At 43.7% G+C, this 21,827-nt stretch overlaps 1 protein-coding gene across 1 annotated transcript in view; it reads left to right on the top strand.

Moving 5' to 3' along the window:
• ANOS1 (anosmin 1) overlaps positions 1–21,827 on the top strand; it is a 201,784-nt gene that overhangs the window by 94,763 nt on the left and 85,194 nt on the right. The window contains exon 3 of the mRNA XM_061137060.1: positions 21,065–21,127. Within this exon, the coding sequence (XP_060993043.1) occupies positions 21,065–21,127 (63 nt within the window). The remainder of the gene's footprint in view (positions 1–21,064; positions 21,128–21,827) is intronic.

Here is a 21,827-nt window from a genome sequence, read left to right on the forward strand (position 1 = left end):
TATCACTTGGGCCGTGGTCCTCAATTGCAGCCTCACCCCGGAGTCCCTGTTGACATCTCTTCCGGGGTGCTCCTTCAGACTGAACCCCAGTCTTGGTGAGGTGTGGGGCTGGGAGGACCACTCCCACACAGTGAGAAAGACTGTTGTACGTCTTCAGTCCACTGAGGGGAACGGAGGTGGCTGACAACGTGAATCTGTTCGAAATGGGGCAAACAGCACTACGGTTTTTGTTTTGTTTTTTTTTTTTTAATTTCTTTTTTTAATTGAAGGATAATTGCTTTACAGAATTTTGCTCTTTTCTGGCAAACCTCAACCTATATGACCTTCACGTTCAATTATTAGTCAATAGAAATTATATACTGATGAAGTTATGAGCGCAATTTTTAAGAAGTAGTAGCATTATTGAGATATGATTCACATGCCATGCAGTTTACCTATGTACATAATTCATTGGTTTTTCGTGTACTCATAGACTTGTGCCGCCAATTGCACAATAAGAGGGTATTTTCAACACCATCCCTCGAAAAGTACCATCGATGTTAGCAGTCCCTGCCTTTTCCCCTCTCTCTCACGTCCCCGGTCCTAGAGAACCTCTCATCTAATTTCTGTCCCTGCGTAGACTGGCTCCTTCTGGACTTTTCATAAAGATGACATCACAGAGTCCATAGTTTGGCGTGCCTTGCTTCTCTCACCGAGTACAGAATTGTTAAGGTTCATCTTTGCTGTCCCATGTATCACATCAGGGTTTCGCTCCTTTTCATTGCCACATAATATTCCATTGTACATTTTCATTGTATTTATTCCTTCCTCAGTTAATACACGTTAGGACTGTATCCACTTTTTGACTGTTAATGAGTAGCGCTCTCATGAACATTTGTGTACAGATTTTGGGTGGTATGGACGGAATTACAAACCTACTAGACATATATTTTATCCTGAAAATTTTGCATTAAATTTATTCTTTGAGTTGCCTGTTGTAATATTAAGATGACCTTTTTCATCCTTTACCCCCATTGTAAATTCCTGGCGTAATAAAACTCATGCCCATTATCAAAACAATAATAACAAGGTTTGGGAGGGAGGGGGATGTATGTCTACCTATGGCTGGCTCATGTTGATGTATGGTGGAAGCCATCACAATATTGTAGAGTAATTATCCTCCAATTAAAAATAAGATTTTAAGCAGTGGAATGGGGAGGGAGATGTGAGGGGGTTTCAAAAGGGAGGGGATATATGTATACCTGTGGCTGATTCATGTTGAGGTGTCACAGAAGACAGCAAAATTCTGTAAAGAGTTCCTTCAATAAAAAATAAATTAATTAAAACTAAAATTAAATTAAAAAAATAACAAAACTAAACAAACCCAGAGTGGATGTGTTTCTGGAGCACTAAGCGATAACCTTAAATCAGCTTTCAAGGAAATTTGCTTAATTCTTTTAAGAAAAGATGAATAGGCTTCCTGCACATACCCACGTTCGTTCAGAGTGACATTCCCTTGAACACACAGGCTTAACTGGGGTCTGCATTTAGTATCTGAGCTGCTATCTCATGGGCTTTAGTATATCTACAGTGATTTCCTATAAACTAGTGTGTGTATTTCTGTGTGTATGCAGGTATGTTTTATTTGCTTTTCAGTTTTTGGATTTTCAGGTCTTGTACTTTATAGTATTCTAATGAATCAAGGAAGGAGCACAGTTGTAAATGAGATTGATTTTCCACTGATACTGTCTTTCTTTTAAAAAGACTGGTAGGATAATTGCATCCACCTCAGTGAATGGGTGGAAACGATCCTAGGGAATAATAGTGTACCAAAAAAGTGAGTATTAAGGATCATTCTTTTATTTCACTCACCACTTCCTTGAAAACTCTTTTTTCTCTTCTTCTCACACATCAGATTATTGATCACTCCCTTGCTCACCAAGGGGAAATTAGATAGTTGGCAGTGTATTGCTTTTATTTTTCTGTTGTGTGTGTGTGTATGGTTTCATACATATATCTATATCTATATATAAAATTATATATTTATATATTACACCATCATATTATTACATAATATATTGTTATAATATGTTATATTATAACAATATATTATTATAATATAATATATTATATATGTATATAATTATACATAATATATTATACTATATTATATTGTATTATATATGATATATTAATTGTATTATATTATATATGATATATAAATTATATTATTATAATATTATATTTTATATAGTGTATTATACATGGTTTCTTATACATATTTTCATATTATATATTATAATATATATTGCATTATAATATATTGTATATGATTGATTATTATATTATATATTATACTATACTATATTATATGTGATTTTATATATATGATATATATAAATTATCTATTATATTGTCTATTATAGTATACATATATAATATATTATACTATTGTTATACATGATAGTTTATATATTATATAAATTGTATAATATAATATGTTATATATAAACTATATTATATATAAATATATATATATATATATAATGACGCTTCAGATTCATAAAATGTATTGTTTATTGCTTTCTTCCCTGTAAAATTCTTTGCTTTTTGGGCATTCTGTATGTCTGACTAACCTACTTATTTCTGGTAATTTTCTCATGATAGTAAAGTGTATATTTTTTCTTCACATCAGCCGAGCTATTGAAGTATATAGCCTTAACATCAAAGAAAGTAGTACAGTCCTGTTAAAATGGAAAAACACCGATCTGTTGATTATAATGACTTTAGAAAACTCTTGTTTTTGAACTACTTGTTTGGGTCATATTCAGTGATCTAGCTTCTTTGGGGGCCATCTCTACCCATTAGTTTCTTTCCGCAGTAAGAATTGTAGCTACAACTTACCTGTGCATGCCTGCTCAGATGCTTTAGTCGTGTCTGACTCTTTCTGACCCCATGGACTGTGGCCCGCCAGGCTCCTCTGTCCATGGGATCCTCCAGGCAAGGATACTTGGAGTGGGTTGCCATGCTGTCCTTTAGGGGATCTTCCCCACCCAGGGACTGAACCTGCGTCTCTTATGTCTCCTTCACTGGCAGGTGAATTCCTCACCGCTGAGCCAGTGGGGAAGCCCCAGCTATAACTTACAGAAATAATTCAATATTAACCACGTCCTGTAAAGCTCTTCTCATAGAGACTGTCTTTAGATAGAATGGCCTCTTTGTTAGCCTTGCATAGCAAATATCTCTTCTTTCAGGCCAACAGGGTTCCTGAGTTGAGAAGAATTCATTTCCCAGTTCTATGTATGATTTTATTGCAAATGATGCAAAAAAAAAAAAAAAACCCAACAAAAACAAGAAATGCATCTTCAATGTTTCCAATATTATTTTCTGCAGTTCTTGCTGATTAAAAAGTGTGAGCAAAGGTTCTGCTTCGCTTATCACTTTTGAGCTAGAAGAGAAGGCTGAGACTGTGGGATGAAGACTGGGCATCTCACACCTAATGGAGCTGATTTGTGGGGGGCTCTCCTTGTAGGGGGCAGCCCTTTTACATGTGCCTGATTCCTGCCAAGTGGCAGGAGGGAATTTGCATCCCTTACCCCGAAGATGGCTTTCAGAGAGGGCTTCCCTTCCTCTCCCCTACCCCGCCTCCCTTCTCTCCCTCCCCTCAGGAGACCTTGCTGAAGACAAACAGATGCCTGCAGCCAAATCGCAGGACTTAACCTGACCCTCCGGCAGCTCACAAAGGAGGGCTTTCAGGTCCCCGGGGGAAACAGCCCCCAGCATCTTATCAGGCCGTGAAATTCGGAGAGAAAAGCCCTTTGCCTCCGGCTGCCTAACCATGCGGGGCAGCGATAACGACGCTGCTGCCCCCGGAGGGAGGAAGGGAGAATGGACGCACAGAATACGGGCCAGCACACAAAGGCGGCCGGGCCCCCCACCCCCCTTCCTGGATTGCTAGGTGGTCTGCAAAGCTCCTGAGGACCCATCACGGGGGGCACAAGAGCATTCTCTTGTCCCTGGGCCGCTTCGGGTGGGGGTGGGCTGCAGCAGGAAACTGACGTCTCCGCTCTGGATGGTCCCTGGCTTCCTCTCATTGACAAACAGCAGCGGCAGCTTCATTTCCAAAAAAATAATAATAATAATAACAGAAGGGAGAGGAGCTCATCCTTTCATGGAAAAGACAAGTCTTGTTTGAGTCTAAAAGTACTTAGCACTCTGGGCTTCCTGCAGCTCCCGGAGTGCTCTTTGCAATCAGGTGCATGCTTGAGTCGCTCACGTTTCTCGGGTAAAGTTAACGACTCGGGTGCAAGGTGCTAATGTTTCGTATCAGCAACGTGCAGACGTTGAGAGCATATGAAAAGACACAGAAGAAGAGCGTTCCTCGGGGTGTGGAAATGCCTTCCTTCGTGCCCTCAGGAATAAAGCAGTGGTTGGCCGTTCCTGATGTGGGTCCATTGACCATCAGTCAGCAGTGTCCTGGCTGAGGTCACTGCAACGTCGCTCTGCGTTTGCACAGCGTTCTAGGTCACTCTCGGGAGAGAACAGGTGGACAATAAACTGAAGGAACTGCACGGAAAATGATAGAACATGTGGACGAACCACCCTTTACTTTTCCTCTTGTGTGTCTGCAACCACGCATCCTGCCAGATTGAGTGGTCTCAGTTATACTGAGCTGCCAGCTCAGATTTGTGGGGTTTGTACACCTTATCTGTGTGGTCGGAGGTATGGTTTTTCCAGTAGTCACACACGCCTATGAGAGTTGGACCATAAAGGAGGCTGAGCACCGAAGAACTGAGGCTTTTGAATTGTGCTGGAGGAGACTCTTGAGAGTCCCCTTGGACTGCAAGGAGATCCAACCAGTCCACCCTAAAGGAAATCAGTCCTGAATTCACTGGAGGGACTGATGCTGAAGCTCCAATATTTTGGTCACCGGATGGGGAGAGCCGACTCACTGGAAGAGACCCTGATGCTTTAAAAGATTGAGGGCAGGAGGAGAAGGGGGCGACAAAGGATCAGATGGTTGGATGGCATCACTGACTCGATGGACATGAGTTTGAGCAAGCTCCGGGAGATGGTGAAGGACAGGGAAGCCTGGCGTGCTTTGGGACATAGGATCTCAGAATCGGATATGACTTACTGAGCAACAGCACCTTATCTAAAATTTGGAAATGCTCTCATGTATGAATGAGACCATTTTTAAGCTCCCCTAAAATGGAAGAAGCAGTCTTAATATACCAGCTATGTCACAAACACCACACATGTCTCTTCTAATATAGGAGTGTCCTAACACACGTTATTTTCAAGCGTGTGGACTCTTTATAACGTCTTTATAACGTTCCTGTTTCATAGAACAGCACTCTGCATGCTGTATTTATTAGATGATTAAAGAATTGGTTCTATAAACGGCACTGGGTATTTGGAGAAACGGAAGCTAGATCATTTGTCTCTGATAAAGGGAGCATAAATTTCTTTAATAGCAGAGTCATTTTCTTTCCTCCGTTTTACACTTTGACATCATGTCTGCTGTGCTTCTGGAAACACATTTCAGCAATTACTCCAAGGACGGCTAAGATCCCAGCTCTCATTTCCCAATAGCTGAAGTTTACTCTGAGAAGCCTGTGTGTTGTAAATCGTGTATGTCTCTCCTGTCGCAAACCAGCAGAGACTGTTGGGGGTGGATCCATACTGCTGAAATTTACAACCTTATTTTCATGCTTCTGAAGGTCGGATCCGACAAGAACATCCCACTTGCTTCTGCTACTCATTTTTCTCCCACTTGGCATTCTGTTTGCTGCGTGAATATCTGTTCCTCCAGAGAGTTCTGTCCAGCTTTATGCTAGGATTACATAGTCCCTGTCTGTACTTCTCTTCTTCCATGGTATTGATCCCTCACTGATCCCTCGTGTTGCACTTGATTAATTTTTCTGCCATCGCACACACGATCGAAGCAGGCTGTCTGTCTTGTGTGTCCATGGGTGTTGGACATGTCTCTGGGTGTTGGGCACACAGATGTGGCCCAACAAAGAGTATGCAGGGGAGGTAGGGAGGTACCAAAGTGGTTATCCACTTACAGGTATGACCTATAAAGCCATGCCTCTGTTTGCGTTGTTGATGGCGTCGAGGTTAGATTTGAACGCACATCTATCATCTTGGTGGCTTGGGTGTCAGTCAAGAGAAGAAACCTCGCCAGGTACACACATTGGAAGGAGTTTAATCTGGGGAATCAAGTGCTTCTAAAATGTAAGTGTGGAAGGAATTGGGCTCTCCACTAAACCTCCAGAGGTGAGTCGAGAGCAGTGCAGAGCTGACCCTCTTGGTCACTCTAGGGATCTCTCTAGAACAATGATCTCAGGTCCAGAGGTCTTTGCCTATGGAGACTCTCCAGATACCCAGAAGCTGAGCAGCAAAGACTTGAGGACGACAGGAGAAAACCTGGACAGGTCCACACATTCTGCACAGCAGAAATGGTGATGGGGGGCGGGGAGCAGGCAGGCAAGGAAACAGCATCTTCCTCCTTCAGAGGTCACCTCAGTGGGTTCACTAGCACGGCCAAGTGACGTTCCAAGTCTTCATGACAAGGTCATCTGGGGAATGTAGTTTTCATTTCCTTTCCCACCAGGAGAAGTGTGTAATGGGTGTTGAACGTGCACTCTTGTACTTTTAACATGCTCCAAGGTTTTTAAAAGGTGGGAAAAAGTTAAAAGGTGGGGAAAAGGTGGAAACAGATTTCATTTTCTTGGGCACCTAAATCACTGTGGATGGTGACTGCAGCCACGAAGTTAAAAGACGCTGGCTCCTTGGAAGAAAAGCTATGACAAACCTAGACAGCGTATTAAAAAGCAGAGACATCACTTTGCTGACAAAGGTGTGCATAGTCAAAGCCGTGGTTTTTTCCAGTCATCATGGATGGATGGAAGTAGCTTTCATTGTTATTTTATCAGAGTGGAATTCTACTGGACACAAGATGCTCAGTATCACTCTTTTCCGGGTAAAAGGACAGCAAAATGAGACACCCAAGTGAAATTCGGCGTGTTCTGAGTTTGGGTTAAAGGCAGAATGGGTTCTATAGAAACAGGGTCTCCCACACATCACTACAGTATATCCCCCTCTCTGAGTCTTTCAGCTTCTGGAAAGTTACAGATATTACGACTCACTCAAGTTGGAGCAGACCTACTGCATCAGGCCATCTTGAATGGGTTTGCTCAGGGATGGCGTGATGTGCTCGAGGCCCATCTCAGTACACAAAGCCGGGCTGACTTGACCTGCTGGCGCGGGAGACAGGAAACACGGAAGTCCTCACGAACCTTGCTCACCTCTCCCGTCTTTTCAGGAGCACGCCATGCCTTCCTGGAGCTGGACGTGGTCAGACAGCCCGGCCACAAACACACAAATTAAGCCATCAGTGGTAACAGGCTGCTTCTCTCTGCAAAGGATGAACGCTGACAATCCCGATGATTTGTGCAACTGGAAGGACTCGCTCTGCTCCCCCGTCCTTGCTGGAGACCTGCTGCGACAGTCACTCACCTCCCAGACAGATAGATCCAATTGCCTGGAATTAAGTAGCCGCAGTGTCCATCCCACCTAGGCGTTGCTCATGTAAATCTTCTTAACCCAGACCACATATTATATATACGTATATATAAAGTTCCAAAGTCGCTTTGTGAGGTGGAACATAGGGACCCATGGCAGAGTCACTCACTGCTGTTGACTTAGGCACGGTTTCATAAGGGCAGACCGACAGCAGGCCACCCAGCGAGGGAATACGGTTGACACGGTTCTCCAACAGCACTGATGACGTGATTCCCTAGGAACTGTGCATTGTTAAGAAAATGTGCGGTGGGGCGGTGGGGAGGGAAATATGTATGTTTGGAGGTAAGGATCAGCGCTGGACCAGCTTCAGCATCTCAGCATCGCACGAATGCGGGGGGCCCCTAATCTCCACTTGGTGTGTGGTGTGTCAGGAGGGTTTTCAGACCTGGCCTCTGAGCTGTCAGGAGCGTGCTGGGCGGATTACACACTCTGGCTTTTCACCACGGAGCGGGGGCGGGGGGCGGCTGGTTAAGCTCTCAGGATGCTGTGACTGGGCATCCCCGTCAGGTTGTGCAGAGAGTCTGACTGAATGATGAAAACACAAGACGGTTCTCAGCCTGGGAAATCTTGACGGATGGCGGAGACATGTTTTCCCGAGTTACTTTGATTACCTGGGGGTCCTTCGTGGAGAATGAGGACTGGTTGATTTGGTAGCCTGCAAGAGACAGAGATGCCAATAACCAAACTATTAAAAACTATATTTTTTTGCATGTGAGAGTGTGTGTGTGTCTTTCTGGCTTTGAAATGACATAGAGGTCATATTTCCTAGCCGTTGTTGGTTTTTCTGCCCACACCGATGAAATAGACATGTTTTATTTTCCCGGAGGAAGGGCTGTCTCCTCATGCACATCATTTGCTAGGGCCACCCGACTCTACAGTCCATTGCCCTCAGGGAATTGATGGCATCAGGACGAAGAATGGGGCGGATTCAAAAATCAATGAAATCACCCTTCTCTTACACCCCTGTCTTGGCCAGACAGCAGCATCAGTTTTTCCTCACTGGACTTGTAATAGGGAAGGGCTGATTTCTGCCGCTTTTAGAATTTAGGTATGAATTTAAGGCAGCTTGGGCAAATACTACTGAAAGTTGATAATTTCACAGGATGTATCACCGAGAGGTTTGCAACAGCGAAACAAGTGGCTTATCCTTCTTTCCTGTTTTCACCACGGGACACATTTTGCTCTCATGTCATCAGAGGGTTTCTTTAGTACAAAGGAGGGAGGCCCTTTTTCAGAGGCAAAGTGGACCACAGGGCCGAGTGAACTTGCTTCCTGTATTTATAATTAGAAGCCGAGACAAGGGAAGGGGTGATTGGGGTCATCACATACCCACCATGGATTTACGCCGGGACTCCAGGTTGAAAGGGCTACTCTGGCACCATCAGGGTTCCTGAGACTGTTGTTTGTCTGACAGTTAAGGATGGGGGAAAGAAACAGGGAGTCTGGGATGGACATGGACACACTGCTGTATTTAACATGGAGAACCAGCAAGGACCTGCTGGACGGCACAGGGAACTCTGCTCAAGACTCTGTAATAACCTGATGGTCACCAGGGGGAAGGGTGGGGGAAGGGATAGTCAGGGAGTCTGGGATGGACATGGACACACGGCTGTATTTAACATGGAGAACCAGCAAGGACCTGCTGGACAGCACAGGGAAGTCTGCTCAATACTCTGTAATAACCTTATGGTCACCAAGGGGAAGGACGGGGGAAGGGATGGTCAGGGAGTTTGGGATGGACATGGACACACAGCTGTATTTACCATGGAGAACCAGCAAGGACCTGCTGGACAGCACAGGGAACTCTGCTCAATGTCACGTGGCAGCCTGGATGGGAGGGGGGTTTGAGGGAGAATGGATACATCTATATGTATCGCTAGGTCCCTTTGCTGTGCCAACTGAAACCATCACGACATTGTTAATTGACCATAAGTTCAGTTCAGTTCAGTTGCCCAGTCATGTCTGACCCCATGAACCGCAGCATGCCAGGCCTCCCTGTCCATCACCAACTCCCGGAGTTTACCCAAACTCATGTCGATTGAGTCGGCGATGCCATCCAGCCATTTCATCCCCTGTCATCCCCTTTTTCCTTCTGCATTCAATCTTTCCCAGCATCAGGGTCTTTTCAGATGAGTCAGTTCTTCACATCAAGTGGCCAAAGGATTGGAGTTTCAGCTTCAGCTTCAATCTTTCCAAAGAATATTCAGGACCGATTTCCTTTAGGATGGACTGGTTGGATCTCCTTGCAGTCCAAGGGACTCTCAAGAGTCTTCTCCAACACCACAGTTCAAAAACATCCATTCTTCGGCGCTCAGCTTTCTTTATAGTCCAATTCTCACATCCATACATGACTACTGGAAAAACCATAGCTTTGACTAGGCAGAACTTTGTTGGCAAAGTAATGTCTCTGCTTTTTAATATGCTGTCTATGTTACTCGTAACTTTTTTTTCCAAGGAGCAAGCGTCTTTTAATTTCATGGCTGCAGTCACCATCTGCAGTGATTTTGGGGCCCAAGAAAATAAACTCGGTCACTGTTTCCATTGTTTCCCCATCTATTTGCCATGAACTGATGGGACCAGATACCATGATCTTAGTTTTCTGAATGTTGAGTTTTAAGCCAACTTTTTCACTTTCATCAAGAAGCTCTTTAGTTCTTCTTCACTTTTTGCCTTAAGTGTGGTGTCATCTGCGTATCTGAAGTTATTGATATTTCTCCCAGCAATCTTGATTCCAGCTTGTGCTTCATCCAGCCCAGCTTTTCTCATAATGTACTCTGCATATAAGTTAAATAAACAGGGTGACAATATACAGCCTTGACCTACTCCTTTTCCTATTTGTAACGAGTCTGTTGTTCCACGTTGAGTTTTAACTGTTGCTTCCTGACCTGCATACAGGTTTCTCAAGAGGCAGGTCAGGTGGTGGTCTGGTATTCCCACATCTTTCAGAATTTTCCACAGTTTGTTGTGATCGACATGGTCAAAGGCTTTGGCATAGTCCATAAAGCAGAAGTAGATGTTTTTCTGGAACTCTAATTGCTTTTTCGATGATCCAACGGATGTTGGCAATTTGATCTCTGGTTCCTCTGCCTTTTTAAAATCCAGCTTGAGCATCTGGAAGTTCACGGTTCACGTATTGCTGAAGCCTGGCTGGGAGAATTTTGAGCACTACTTTGCTAGCGTGTGAGATGAGTGCAACTGTGCGGTAGCTTGCACATTCTTTGGCATTGCTACAATTGGCTGTATAATTGGCTATACCCCAATACAAATAAAAAGATTAAAAAAAAAAAAAAAGAGTTGTTTGCAGAACCTTTCTACACACCTTTGCAGAGCCTGGAAGGTTCTTGTGAACCACTGTGTGGGAAGACCCGTCCTACAGTCAGCATGAGGTTTCAGGTCCCAAGCCTCCGTCTTTGACTCTCCGTGGCTTCCCACAACTTGTGTATAGCCACTTTGCTATCTTGATTTTTTTTAATTACATTTATTTATTTATAACTGAAGGATAATTGCTTTCCCCCGCTGTGGTTTTTTTTTTTTTTTTTTTTGGTTTCTGCCAAACATCAGCAGGAATCAGCCATACTTATACCCGTGTTCCCTCCCTCTTGAAACCCCCCCCCCACCTCCCTCCCCATCCCACCCCTCTCGGTGGTTACAGAGCCCCAGTTTGAGTTTCCTGAGGCATGCAGCAAATTCCCATCACCCCTTTACTATTTTTTAAATCACCTTCTGCCAACAAATCCACGTCTGTACTAGATTTCAGTGATGCCTGCTAAAGGAAATCTGTGGTTATTTAGTCGCTCAGTCCTGTCCGACTTTTTGTGAGCCTGTGGACTGCAGCATACCAGGCGAGGTTTGTGATCCTGAGTCATTTTAAGTCGCGTCCTCCTCTTTGCGACCCCATGGACTATAAAGTCCATGGAATTCTCCAGGCCAGAATACTGGAGTGGGTAGCTGTTCCCTTCTCCAGGGGATCTTCCTGACCCAGGAATTGAACTGGGGTCTCCTGCGTTGCAGGCGGATTCTTTACCAACGGAGCTACCAGGAAAGCCCAAATTCCAAGTATACATAATACCTTTTTAACTTGAGAAGTAACTATGTGCTGTTATTGGGAATTTCAGTACTGTGCCCAAAAATGCCATAGCAGAGGAGCAGTGGAGAATCTGGATGCTAAGGAAATATGCTTGGTCTTCAATAAACAGAATTCCCCTGATGGATCTATTTGAAGAGACTTGATGATAAGCCTAATGGTGCAGTTGACCTGAGGAAAAACAAGACAGTGTGTGGGTGGTTTTCTGATAATAGCTACCTTGATTCACTTTTTTTTTTCCTTTTTAATTTTTTGTTGGTTTCGATTTCATTGCAACTAAGAGAGCTCTTGATGGTTAGAATCCCCTTTATTGGGATCAGTAGCTGTGATAACGTGAGACCCAGTTTTCTCGACAGTCATCACGGTGGGAGAGTGACTCTCCTCTGAGCGTTTCAGGGAAAGCTGACTTTCTCTGATGTGAGACGCGGGAGGCGGCTTGACACGGCAGAGCCGGGCTAGTTTGCTGATCTTCTCGGGTTTAGGCTCTGCTGGTCATGCAGCTGTGCGCCCGTGGGCCGACCGCCAAAAGATTTCATTATTTTGGCAAGGCACAGTATGCTTTTCGACACACAGGATTGCAACAATTTCTCTACCAATTTAGAGCTGGAGAGAGTCCATGAATACTTCTAAAGCCAGCACAGTACACATATTTTAGGAAATGTATTGGGTGGGGGGAGATGATTTCCATTGGGAGAAAAAAAAAAAACCAACAAAACAGATCCACAGTTTTCCAAGGAAACTTGTTGCCCTTAATTCAGAAAATAGAAAAGATCTTTGGAAACTTTTGTTGAGAGCATTATTATCTGATTTTTGAGTATATACCTGTGTGAAATGAAAAGTGGATTTGTGTGTGTGTGTGTGTGAAACTCCAAATTTATTTTTTACATGCAGGCAAAATGAAATATATATCTCTATTCAACTTTTTCATATTCAACAGAAATGTTTGTGTATGAGAGCATTCCATATATCCTATAAATGGTACGGTGCTCTGGTCTCAGGATTTTCCTTCTGATTCTAGCTTCCAGCCACACCCAAGAACCTGCCATCCCATCCAACCACAACTGTTGGAATTCAGGCTGAGAATTCAGCAGTTGGCAGTTGGCAACTTTTGAAACAACTGGCAGTTTTGAAACAATTATTGAAACATGCCTGAGAGACTGAAATTAAAACAAATTTTCTTTTCTTTAATTAAAAAAAAAAAAAAACAGTTATCAGGGAAATCTGAGAGAACGAAAATAAATTCTCCTTACTGGTCTTTTAGAGATGGCAGAGAATCAGATTTGCTGAATACCTGCCACCGTGTGGGCATTTAAAAATGTTGTCTGTACAAATTTTTTTTAGAAAGAACCTTCTGAGGCAAGTATTACTCTTTGGTTAGGGTGGGAGGGGGATTCCGTGGTGCCTCAGATGGTAAAGAATCCACCTGCAATGCAGGAGACACGGGTTTGATCCCTGGGTCGGGAAGATCCCCTGGAGGAGGAAATGGCAACCCACTCCAGGCTGCTTGCGTGGAGAATTCTATGGACAAGATGAACCTGGCAGGCCACAGTGCGTATTAGAAAGCTCAGACCTGGCTGGAATCATCCATTTCTGGGTCCCTCATTTTGTGTTACCTTTCGACTCATGACCTCTCGAGCTTAGTCACAGGAGTTGCACCTAGAGGGCACACACATGTGGCCATCAGCGCTTTCCCACCACATTGGAAAGCTGTGGACACAGGGTGCTTCTCATGATCATCATCGTGTGTCTCTGCATCTGGATTCTCACATCCTCTAAGCTCAGCAGTGAATTCAATGATTTGGGTCCAATCACAGATGGAGCCGTGGACATGAATCTAGCTACCCAGCCATTGCTCCTGTAAACAGGTTTTGGTTCCCAAATCTGCAAGTTGCAGGGTTCGTTTCGATGCCGCCGGAGATGCTTGCTTTTCCAAAATTCTGTGTTTCCATGTGGTAACTCCTGGAGCATTCTCTGATACGTATTTCCTGTTTCTCCTAGCCCTGCAGTCAGACTGCCTCCATTGGGTCCTTTCTTTTTGCCTCCTAATATGTTGGAAGGAAAGTTATGACCAGCCTAGACAGCATATTAAAAAGCAGAGACATTACTTTGTCAACAAAGGTCCATCTAGTCAAGGCTATGGTTTTCCAGTGGTCATGTATGGATGTGAAAGTTGGACTGTGAAGAAAGCTGAGTGCCGAAGAATGGATGCTTTTGAACTGTGGTGTTGGAGAAGACTCTTGAGAGTTCCTTGGACAGCAAGATACAACCAGTCCACCCTAAGGAAATCAGTCCTGAATATTCATTGGAAGGACTGATGCTGAAGCTGAAACTCCAATACTTTGGCCACCTGATGCAAAGAGTTGACTCATTGGAAAAGACCCTGATGCTGGGAGGGATTGGGGGCAGGAGGAGAAGGGGACGACAGAGGATGAGATGGCTGGATGGCATCACTGACTCGATGGACATGAGTTTGAGTAAACTCCGGGAGTTGGTGATGGACAGGGAGGCCAGCATGCTGCGATTCACGGGGTTGCAAAGAGTCGGACACGACTGGGCGACTGGACTGAACTGAACTGAACTGAATATGTTCTCGTCTCTTCTTTTTCATGTCTGCTCCTGTGTCAGTCTCCCCCAAGCACTAATACAAAAAGAGGGGACAAACAGGTGGAAAGATGCTCAGGTAACTCATTAATAGAGAAATGCAAATCAAAGCTACAATGAATATATAACTATATTCTGACCTCACACCAGTCAGAATAGCCATCATCAAAAAATCTGTAAACAGTATATGCTGGGGAGGGTGTGGAGAAAAGGGAACCCCCTTAAACTGTTGGTGGGAATGAAAATTGGTAAAACCACTATAGAAAACCATACAGAGATTCCTTAAGCAACTAAGCATAGAACTACATATGACCTGACTCTTGGGCATATATCTGGAGAAAAACCATAATTCAAAAAGATACATGGACCCCAATGTTCGCACTGTTGACAATAACCAAGACTCGGTTGCGGCAACCTGAATGTCCACGGACAGAGTAATGGATAAAGAAGAAGCAATACATATACACAGCGGAATACTCCTCAGCCACGAAAAGGAGCGAAATCCTGCCATTTGCAGAGATGTGGCTGGACCTAGAGACGCTCATACAGAGTGAAGGATGTCAGAGAAAAATAAATATTGAGTACTGTTGCTTATATGTGGAATCTAGAAAAAAGGGATACAGATGGACTTATTTGCAAAGCAGAAATAGAGACGTAGATGTTATGGATACCCAAGGGGGGGAAAAGGGAATGGGGTGGATTGGGAGATTGAGCCTGAGATATACATATTACTGTGTAAAAAATAGATAACTAATAAGAACCTACTCTGTAGGTCAGGGAGTTCTACGCAGTGGCCTGTGGTGACTTCAGTGGGAAGGAAATCCAAAACAGAGGGGATATATGTATACCTTTCTAGCCTATGAAGAACTTGAAGATAGGGTGTGTGTGTGTGTGTGTGTGTGTGTATAGTTTATAAATTAAGCAGAACCATCACTTCGCATGACATGGTGGTAATGGAATGCAGCGTATGTTTATGAAAAAAAAAATGAACGAGTGATGTAGAAAGAAAGAGAAAAGATACATCGGGAATGTGGCTCACTCGCCGTAACCTTTCTGCAGAACTGCGGATCCACGATTGTGCAGTTCAGTGGGCAACCCTGTATATGCACTCAACACCTCAGACTCACCGCGTTAAATGTGGACTTCCAGCCCTTTCCCAGTGTATCCGCCTTCTGCACCCTCCGTCTTATTGACACCCTCAGCTCCTTTCCGGTGGGGATTAGCAACTTGGGTGCCCGTCCCATTCTCACTTCTCCTACTTTGCCGTTCACGGGTTGATTTTCTTCTCTGCCTTTCACTCGCTGTCGTCTGCTATCCAAAGGGCCTGTCGACACTACAAGTGGTATGGAGGATGTTTGGGAGACTCTATAATAATTTTGCTCTGGTGTCGTTTCCTATGTGTCTCACCTCCCTCATCCACCTCCCATTCTAATGCTTGAGTCATTTTAAGTACAAACCGGGGCAAGCAACTCTGCTCTACTGGGTTGGCCAAAAAGTTCCTTTAGGTTTTTCCATAACATATCACAGAAAACCCTGACAAAATTTTTGGCCCACCCAATAAGAATGTCAGTGGCCCTTGTTGAATTCCAAGGGCCATCTTCCTAGCCGTGTATTTTATGGCATCTTCTCTTTTTTAGCTTTCGTACTCCATGTATTTACAGTCCTGTTCAGGCCCCAAACCTGTTTACCAGGGATCAGATCGTCCTCATCCTTCTAAGCTGATTCACGTGCCCTTCATTCTGTGAAACCTTCTCCATTTATTGCATATGGAACAACACACCACTTCTCTGGCCTCTCATGGGATGTTCTTCTTCCATCATTTATTGAACACTTTGGTGCTATTATTGTTGTTCAGTGGCTCCGTGATGTCCAACTCTTTGTGACCCCATGGACTGCAGCACACCAGGCCTCCCTGCCCATCACCAAATCCCAGAGCTTGCTTAAATTCATGTCCATCGTGTTGGTGATGCCATCCAACCATCTCATCCTCTGTCGTTCCCTTCTCCTCCTGCCTTCAATCTTTCCCAGCATCAGGGTCTTTTCCAATGAGTCAGCTCTTCGCATCAGGTGGCCAAAGTACTGGAGTTTCAGCTTCAGCATCAGTCCTTCCAATGAACATTCAGAACTGATTTCCTTTAGGATGGACTGGTTGGATCTCCTTGCAGTCCAAGGGACTCTCAAGAGTCTTCAGCAACACCACAGTTCAAAAGCATCAATTCTTCAGTGCTCAGCTTTTTTATAGTCCAGCTCTTACATCCATACATGACCCCTGGGTATCTTTCTAGATTAAGTAAAAAAAGAAACTGATAGCTCCATTCTAAATGACGATCAATGTGATTAGCTCATTCAGCTTTTTTGTTTGTTGGTTTCTTTGAAATTTGAAGTTTTTTTTCATTGAGTTTCAATCAGTAGCCTAGGAGAAAGTGATTTCAAAACTGTTGATCATCCTAAAACTTGAAAGCCTGAAACACTTGTTAGAACATTCATTTTGATTGCTGTTCTTTACTGATTGATTTATAGCTTGAGGCAGTATGTGATCACGGCAATTAAAGTTGCAGTTGTCTGTTTGTAGTGTTATTTCTCTCCTATTCCCTTCGCTACGTGCTGCAGTCCATGGGGTCGCAAAGAGTCAGACATGATTTAATGACTGAACAACAATTCCTTTCACATGTGGAAGAGAGTTTTGGGGGCTACCTTTTTTTTTTTTTTTTTGGCAAATTTTATTGCTTGGAGAAATAGGAAGTGTTCTATTCTTGTTGGAGGTGTGAGAGAAATGGCTGTCTTTTTTTTTAATCTTTGGCTTTTGTTGAAATCATTTTACCTGGCCGGTAGCATCATAAAGAAATAGAGCTTTGGCAAACTCATCCTGCAAAGGTTTCCTCAAATGTTTACATCTAGGTTGTTCTTGTAATTTTCACAGTAGCAATAGTGTTAGTGGCTCAGTCATGTCTGACTCTTTGCGATGCTATAGCCCACTAGTCTCCTCTGTCCATGGGATTCTCCAGGCAAGAATACTGGAATGGGTTGCCATTCCCTTCTCCAGGCGATCTTCCTGACCCAGGGATCAAACCTGGGTCTCCTGCATTGCAGGCAGATTGTTTACCATCTACAGGGAAGATTACTAAAGGAAAATGTTGCCTGTCATTAATAACATTTTGATGTGTTTATTTAAATGCTTCTGATTAGTGGTGATTGGATAAGAAGCAAGCATGCAATTAAAATAGAACATTAAATTGCATACACTCGTGCTAGATTTGACAGACGGAGATTGTGGATTAACAAGAAGATAAATGTAGTTTCTTGATTTTACACACTTTCACCAGCCTTTTTGGAGAAGGAAATGGCAACCCACTCTAGTATTCTTCCCTGGAGAATCCCACGGACAAAGGAGCCTGGTGGGCTACAGTCCATGGGGTCGCAAAGAGTCGGACACGACTGAATGACTCACACACACACACACACACACACACACATGTATCTCTGCCATTAGTGTTTCAGATACATGCCTCTTTTTGTAAATGATGTCTGTGTTCTAGAAGGTATTTTTCCCACAAGTTGTCAGCATTATGGTTATTTGGTACTATGGACATCAGAGAGGACTGACTTTTTAATACACTGGTGTCTATAGTTGTAAAAATGCAAGTGTGTACATACAATACCTTGTTTTCCTAATTTACATGTTCAGCAATGACAGAAAGATTTCACACAATTATTTTGAGGTATTTTTAGCCACATTGCATTGAGCAGTTTTTAAACGGAATGAATGCTTGTTGGATGTTTCCTGAATGAAATGATAGAGACGTGTCAGTAGCTGAGCCTCTGTCTGGGAGAAATCCCCAGGTCTTGTGGAGTGGTCCTTCTCCACCATACGACGCTTTTTTCAGATGAAAAAAAAAATTGCAGGTTATTTTTAAGGAGTACCATTGATTCATTTTGAGCAGTCTTGAGAAGGAGTTGGGCTAAACATATTTATTAAATGGCTGAGCACCAGCTTTTTTGGCTAGGAGCCACGGTCCTGAAAAGAAGGAAGGCAGCTCTAGAGGGAAAGGTGTTGAACTTACGTTTAGCAAACGAATTAACTCTTTAGGGAGTTTATAAAATATGTAAGGTGGGCAAGTGTTTAAACTGTTTCATTTACATTTTTTAATTGCTTCTTTACTGTTAGAAAATGGCGTTCTTTTAGAATCGCTATATTGACGAAAATCTATACATTTGTTTTGGAACGTACTTGGGAGAGGTGAACACTAATAAACTTGGGACAAGCTTGTACAGATCTTGGAAAAGCATTGATGAGCTCAACATTTTTTTTTTTTCATTAAGGCACCAAGAATGAATCTTTTATATTCACTATTGAAGAATATAAAATCTAGAATGTTCTCGGAAGAAATAGCTTGCCCCTTGAAGTCTACATGGAACAAGAAAGAAACTTGTCATCAAATCCTATATAGTTCTTTTCCCCTCCAGTTTTATTGAGATATAATTGACATATGTAACATTGTCTAAGTTTAGGATATACAGTGTGAGATTGGATACATGTGTGTATTGGAAAATGTTTCCCACACTAACATAGTTCTTTTTAAAGATCAGTGTCAGCACCAAGATTTCCAGGTGAAATTGCTGAGAGAGGATCTTGGGTTTTGATCCCAGAGATCTGACTCTGTTGGTGTAGGGGCTGGCCGTTGGCTTGCATTTCTGATAACCTGAAAGGTGATGCTTATATTACTGGTCACTGATCACACGTTGAGAGCAGTCCTATGACAGACTGTCAGTTGATAGTCAGTAGTTAGTTTTCATATAGGCAGTTTTGGATATATGAAAGCTCTGAAATAATCATGAGCTTGTGGGAGTCATAAGCATACCAATCTTTAGATAACTGGCATTTAACCAGACATAATGAATATTTAATAATTGATAAGTTAATAATTAAATGTATTAAAATATATTTTGAGAATCATATATCCATTCATATGACAGTATCATTTTCATCTCAATCATGAGGCCTGATTGTTATCTCTTCTTCATTTTGATATATAGACAATGTATATTTTATGTGTTATATAAGCAAAGTATATATAACATACTGCATTTACCTTGTTTATTCCATAATATTATTATTTCTTATTAAAATTGTTGCTGAACAATGGATCCTGGCTATTATCTTTGATTTATTAAATCATGTGTATAAATCACATTTAAGAGTTCAGTTCAGTTGAGTCACTCAGTCGTGTCCAACTCTTTGTGACCCCATGAACTGCAGCACGCCAGGCCTCCCTGTCCATCACCGACTCCCAGAGTTTACTCAAACTCATGTCCATCGAGTCGATGATGCCATCCAGTCATTTCATCCTCTGTTGGCCCTTTCTCCTGCTGCCTTCAATCTTTCCCAGTAAATTATGGAAATAGTAAATTATGTATATCATATACACACACACAGAGACATATATATATATATATATATATATATATATATATATATATATATCCACACTTGATTCTGAAGCTCTCATGGCAGAATCTCATATTCAGATTGATTCAATATATTTTAATAGAGTAATTAACCTGGGTAATCCTCAGTGCTGCTGGGATCACTGAGATAAAGACATAAATTAACAATAATGTGTGTGATATTTACACACACACACACACACACACACACACACACACACACACACATATATATATATATACATATATATATATATATGTACGGGCTTCCCTGGTAGCTCAGCTGGTAAAGAATCCACGTACAATGCAGGAAACCCCAGTTCGATTCCTGCTTGAGAACGATCCCCTGGAGAAGGGATAGGCTACCCATTCCAGTGTTCATGGGCTTCCCTGCTGGCCCAGATGGTAAAGAATCCACCTGCAATGTGGGCAACCTGGGTTCAATCCCTGGGTCAGGAAGATCCCCTGGAAAACAGAACAGCTACCCACCCCAGCATCCTTGCCTGGAGAATCCCATGGATAGAGGACCCTGGCGGGCTGCAGTCCATGGCGTTGCAAAGAGTCAGACATGGCTGAGTGACTAAGCATGCACACACACAGACACACACACATATCGAACCCGGGTCTCTCGCATTGCAGGCGGATTCTTTACCAGCTGAGCCATCAGGGAAGCCCAGATGTATACATGCACAGACTTAATGCAATGCTTCAGTCATTTACAGAAGCGCCTTCAGAAAATAGCCTGGTGTTGTCCACTGAAAAGCCAGCTACTGGTAAAGTTCACGAGGGAAAAAAAATTCACCTGTTAACCCCCTTTGGAAAATCAATTTGATTCACTAAAAGTAAATATCCACGCTGCTGTGCCTGACGGTGGCTGTCACTATTTTTCTTGCCTGTCACCTCAGACGGGGCAGCTTACCTGCCGACCGTGTGGACACAACCCTCTGTCTTCCCAGCTCTATACTACGCTCAGGTTCCTAGTGAAGGGAAGTCGCTCATCCGTGTCCGACTCTTTGCAACCCCATGGACTGTAGCCCACCAGGCTCCTCCGTCCGTGCGATTCTCCAGGCAAGAATACTGAAGTGGGTTGCCATTTCCTTCTCCAAAGGGGTCTTCCCGACCCAGGGATCAAACTCGGTCTCCCGCATTCCAGGCAGAAGCTTTACCATCTGAGCTACCAGGGGATTCCCATCAGCTTCCCAGGATGCACATTTAAGATGGGGTGAGCTTTAGCTGGATCTCCCAGCGTCGCTCGGAAACGCTGGCGCTGACGAGTCCGGGGCGTGCACAGGTGGGGTGCCTTTCCTCTGGGGCCTTGTCCGTCACCTGTGTCCACTGATCGGTCTTCACCCTTCTCTCTCCCAGTGCCTGGAGCCCTGCAAGCTGTCCGGGGACCTGCGGAAGCAGCAATGCCAGAGCTTCTGCGAGGTAAGGGGCGTGCATGCGGCCACAGGCCGAGCTGTGGGCCGGGGAGGTCCTGGGCATTCAGGGAGGGCATCGTGTCCTTCTGGGGCCGGGAGGCTCACTCTGCTTCTGCGGTGTGTGTGCCTGTCTGTGTGTGTAATTCACAGCCAACAAAATTGTTCAGACTTCTAAAAACCCAGGTGGCGGTACTGGTCAAGAACCCCGCCTGCCAACGCAAGAGACCTAAGATACATGGGTTCCATCCCTGGGTCGGGAAGATCCCCTGGAGAAGGGAATGGCAGCCCACTCCAGTGTTCTTAACCTGGAGAGAATCCCATGGACAGAGGAGCCTGGCAGGCTGCAACCCATGGGGTCACGGAGAGTCGGACACGACTGAAGTGACTTTGCGTGCACTTAAAGCCTAGCCACTCACTGCTTCCATTATTAATTAGGCAGGTAAATTATTATTATTTTTTCTACTATAAATTAAAAAAAAAATTACAAGCCATTGCCAGCCTCTCCACCTCACATGATGACCCTTCTCTGAGTGGCTTTCGACATGAGGTTGAAATTCTCGTGCCTTTTGGAAAGAGCCTTGAGTTTTATGGGCTTCCCTGATGGCTCAGCTGGTAAAGAATCTGCCTGCAATGCGGGATACCTGGGTTCGATCCCTGGGTTGGGAAGATCCCCTGGGTTGGGAAGATCCCCTGGAGAAGGGAAAGGC

This window comes from Dama dama, chromosome X, assembly GCF_033118175.1.
Source record: "Dama dama isolate Ldn47 chromosome X, ASM3311817v1, whole genome shotgun sequence".
NCBI lineage: Eukaryota > Metazoa > Chordata > Mammalia > Artiodactyla > Cervidae > Dama > Dama dama.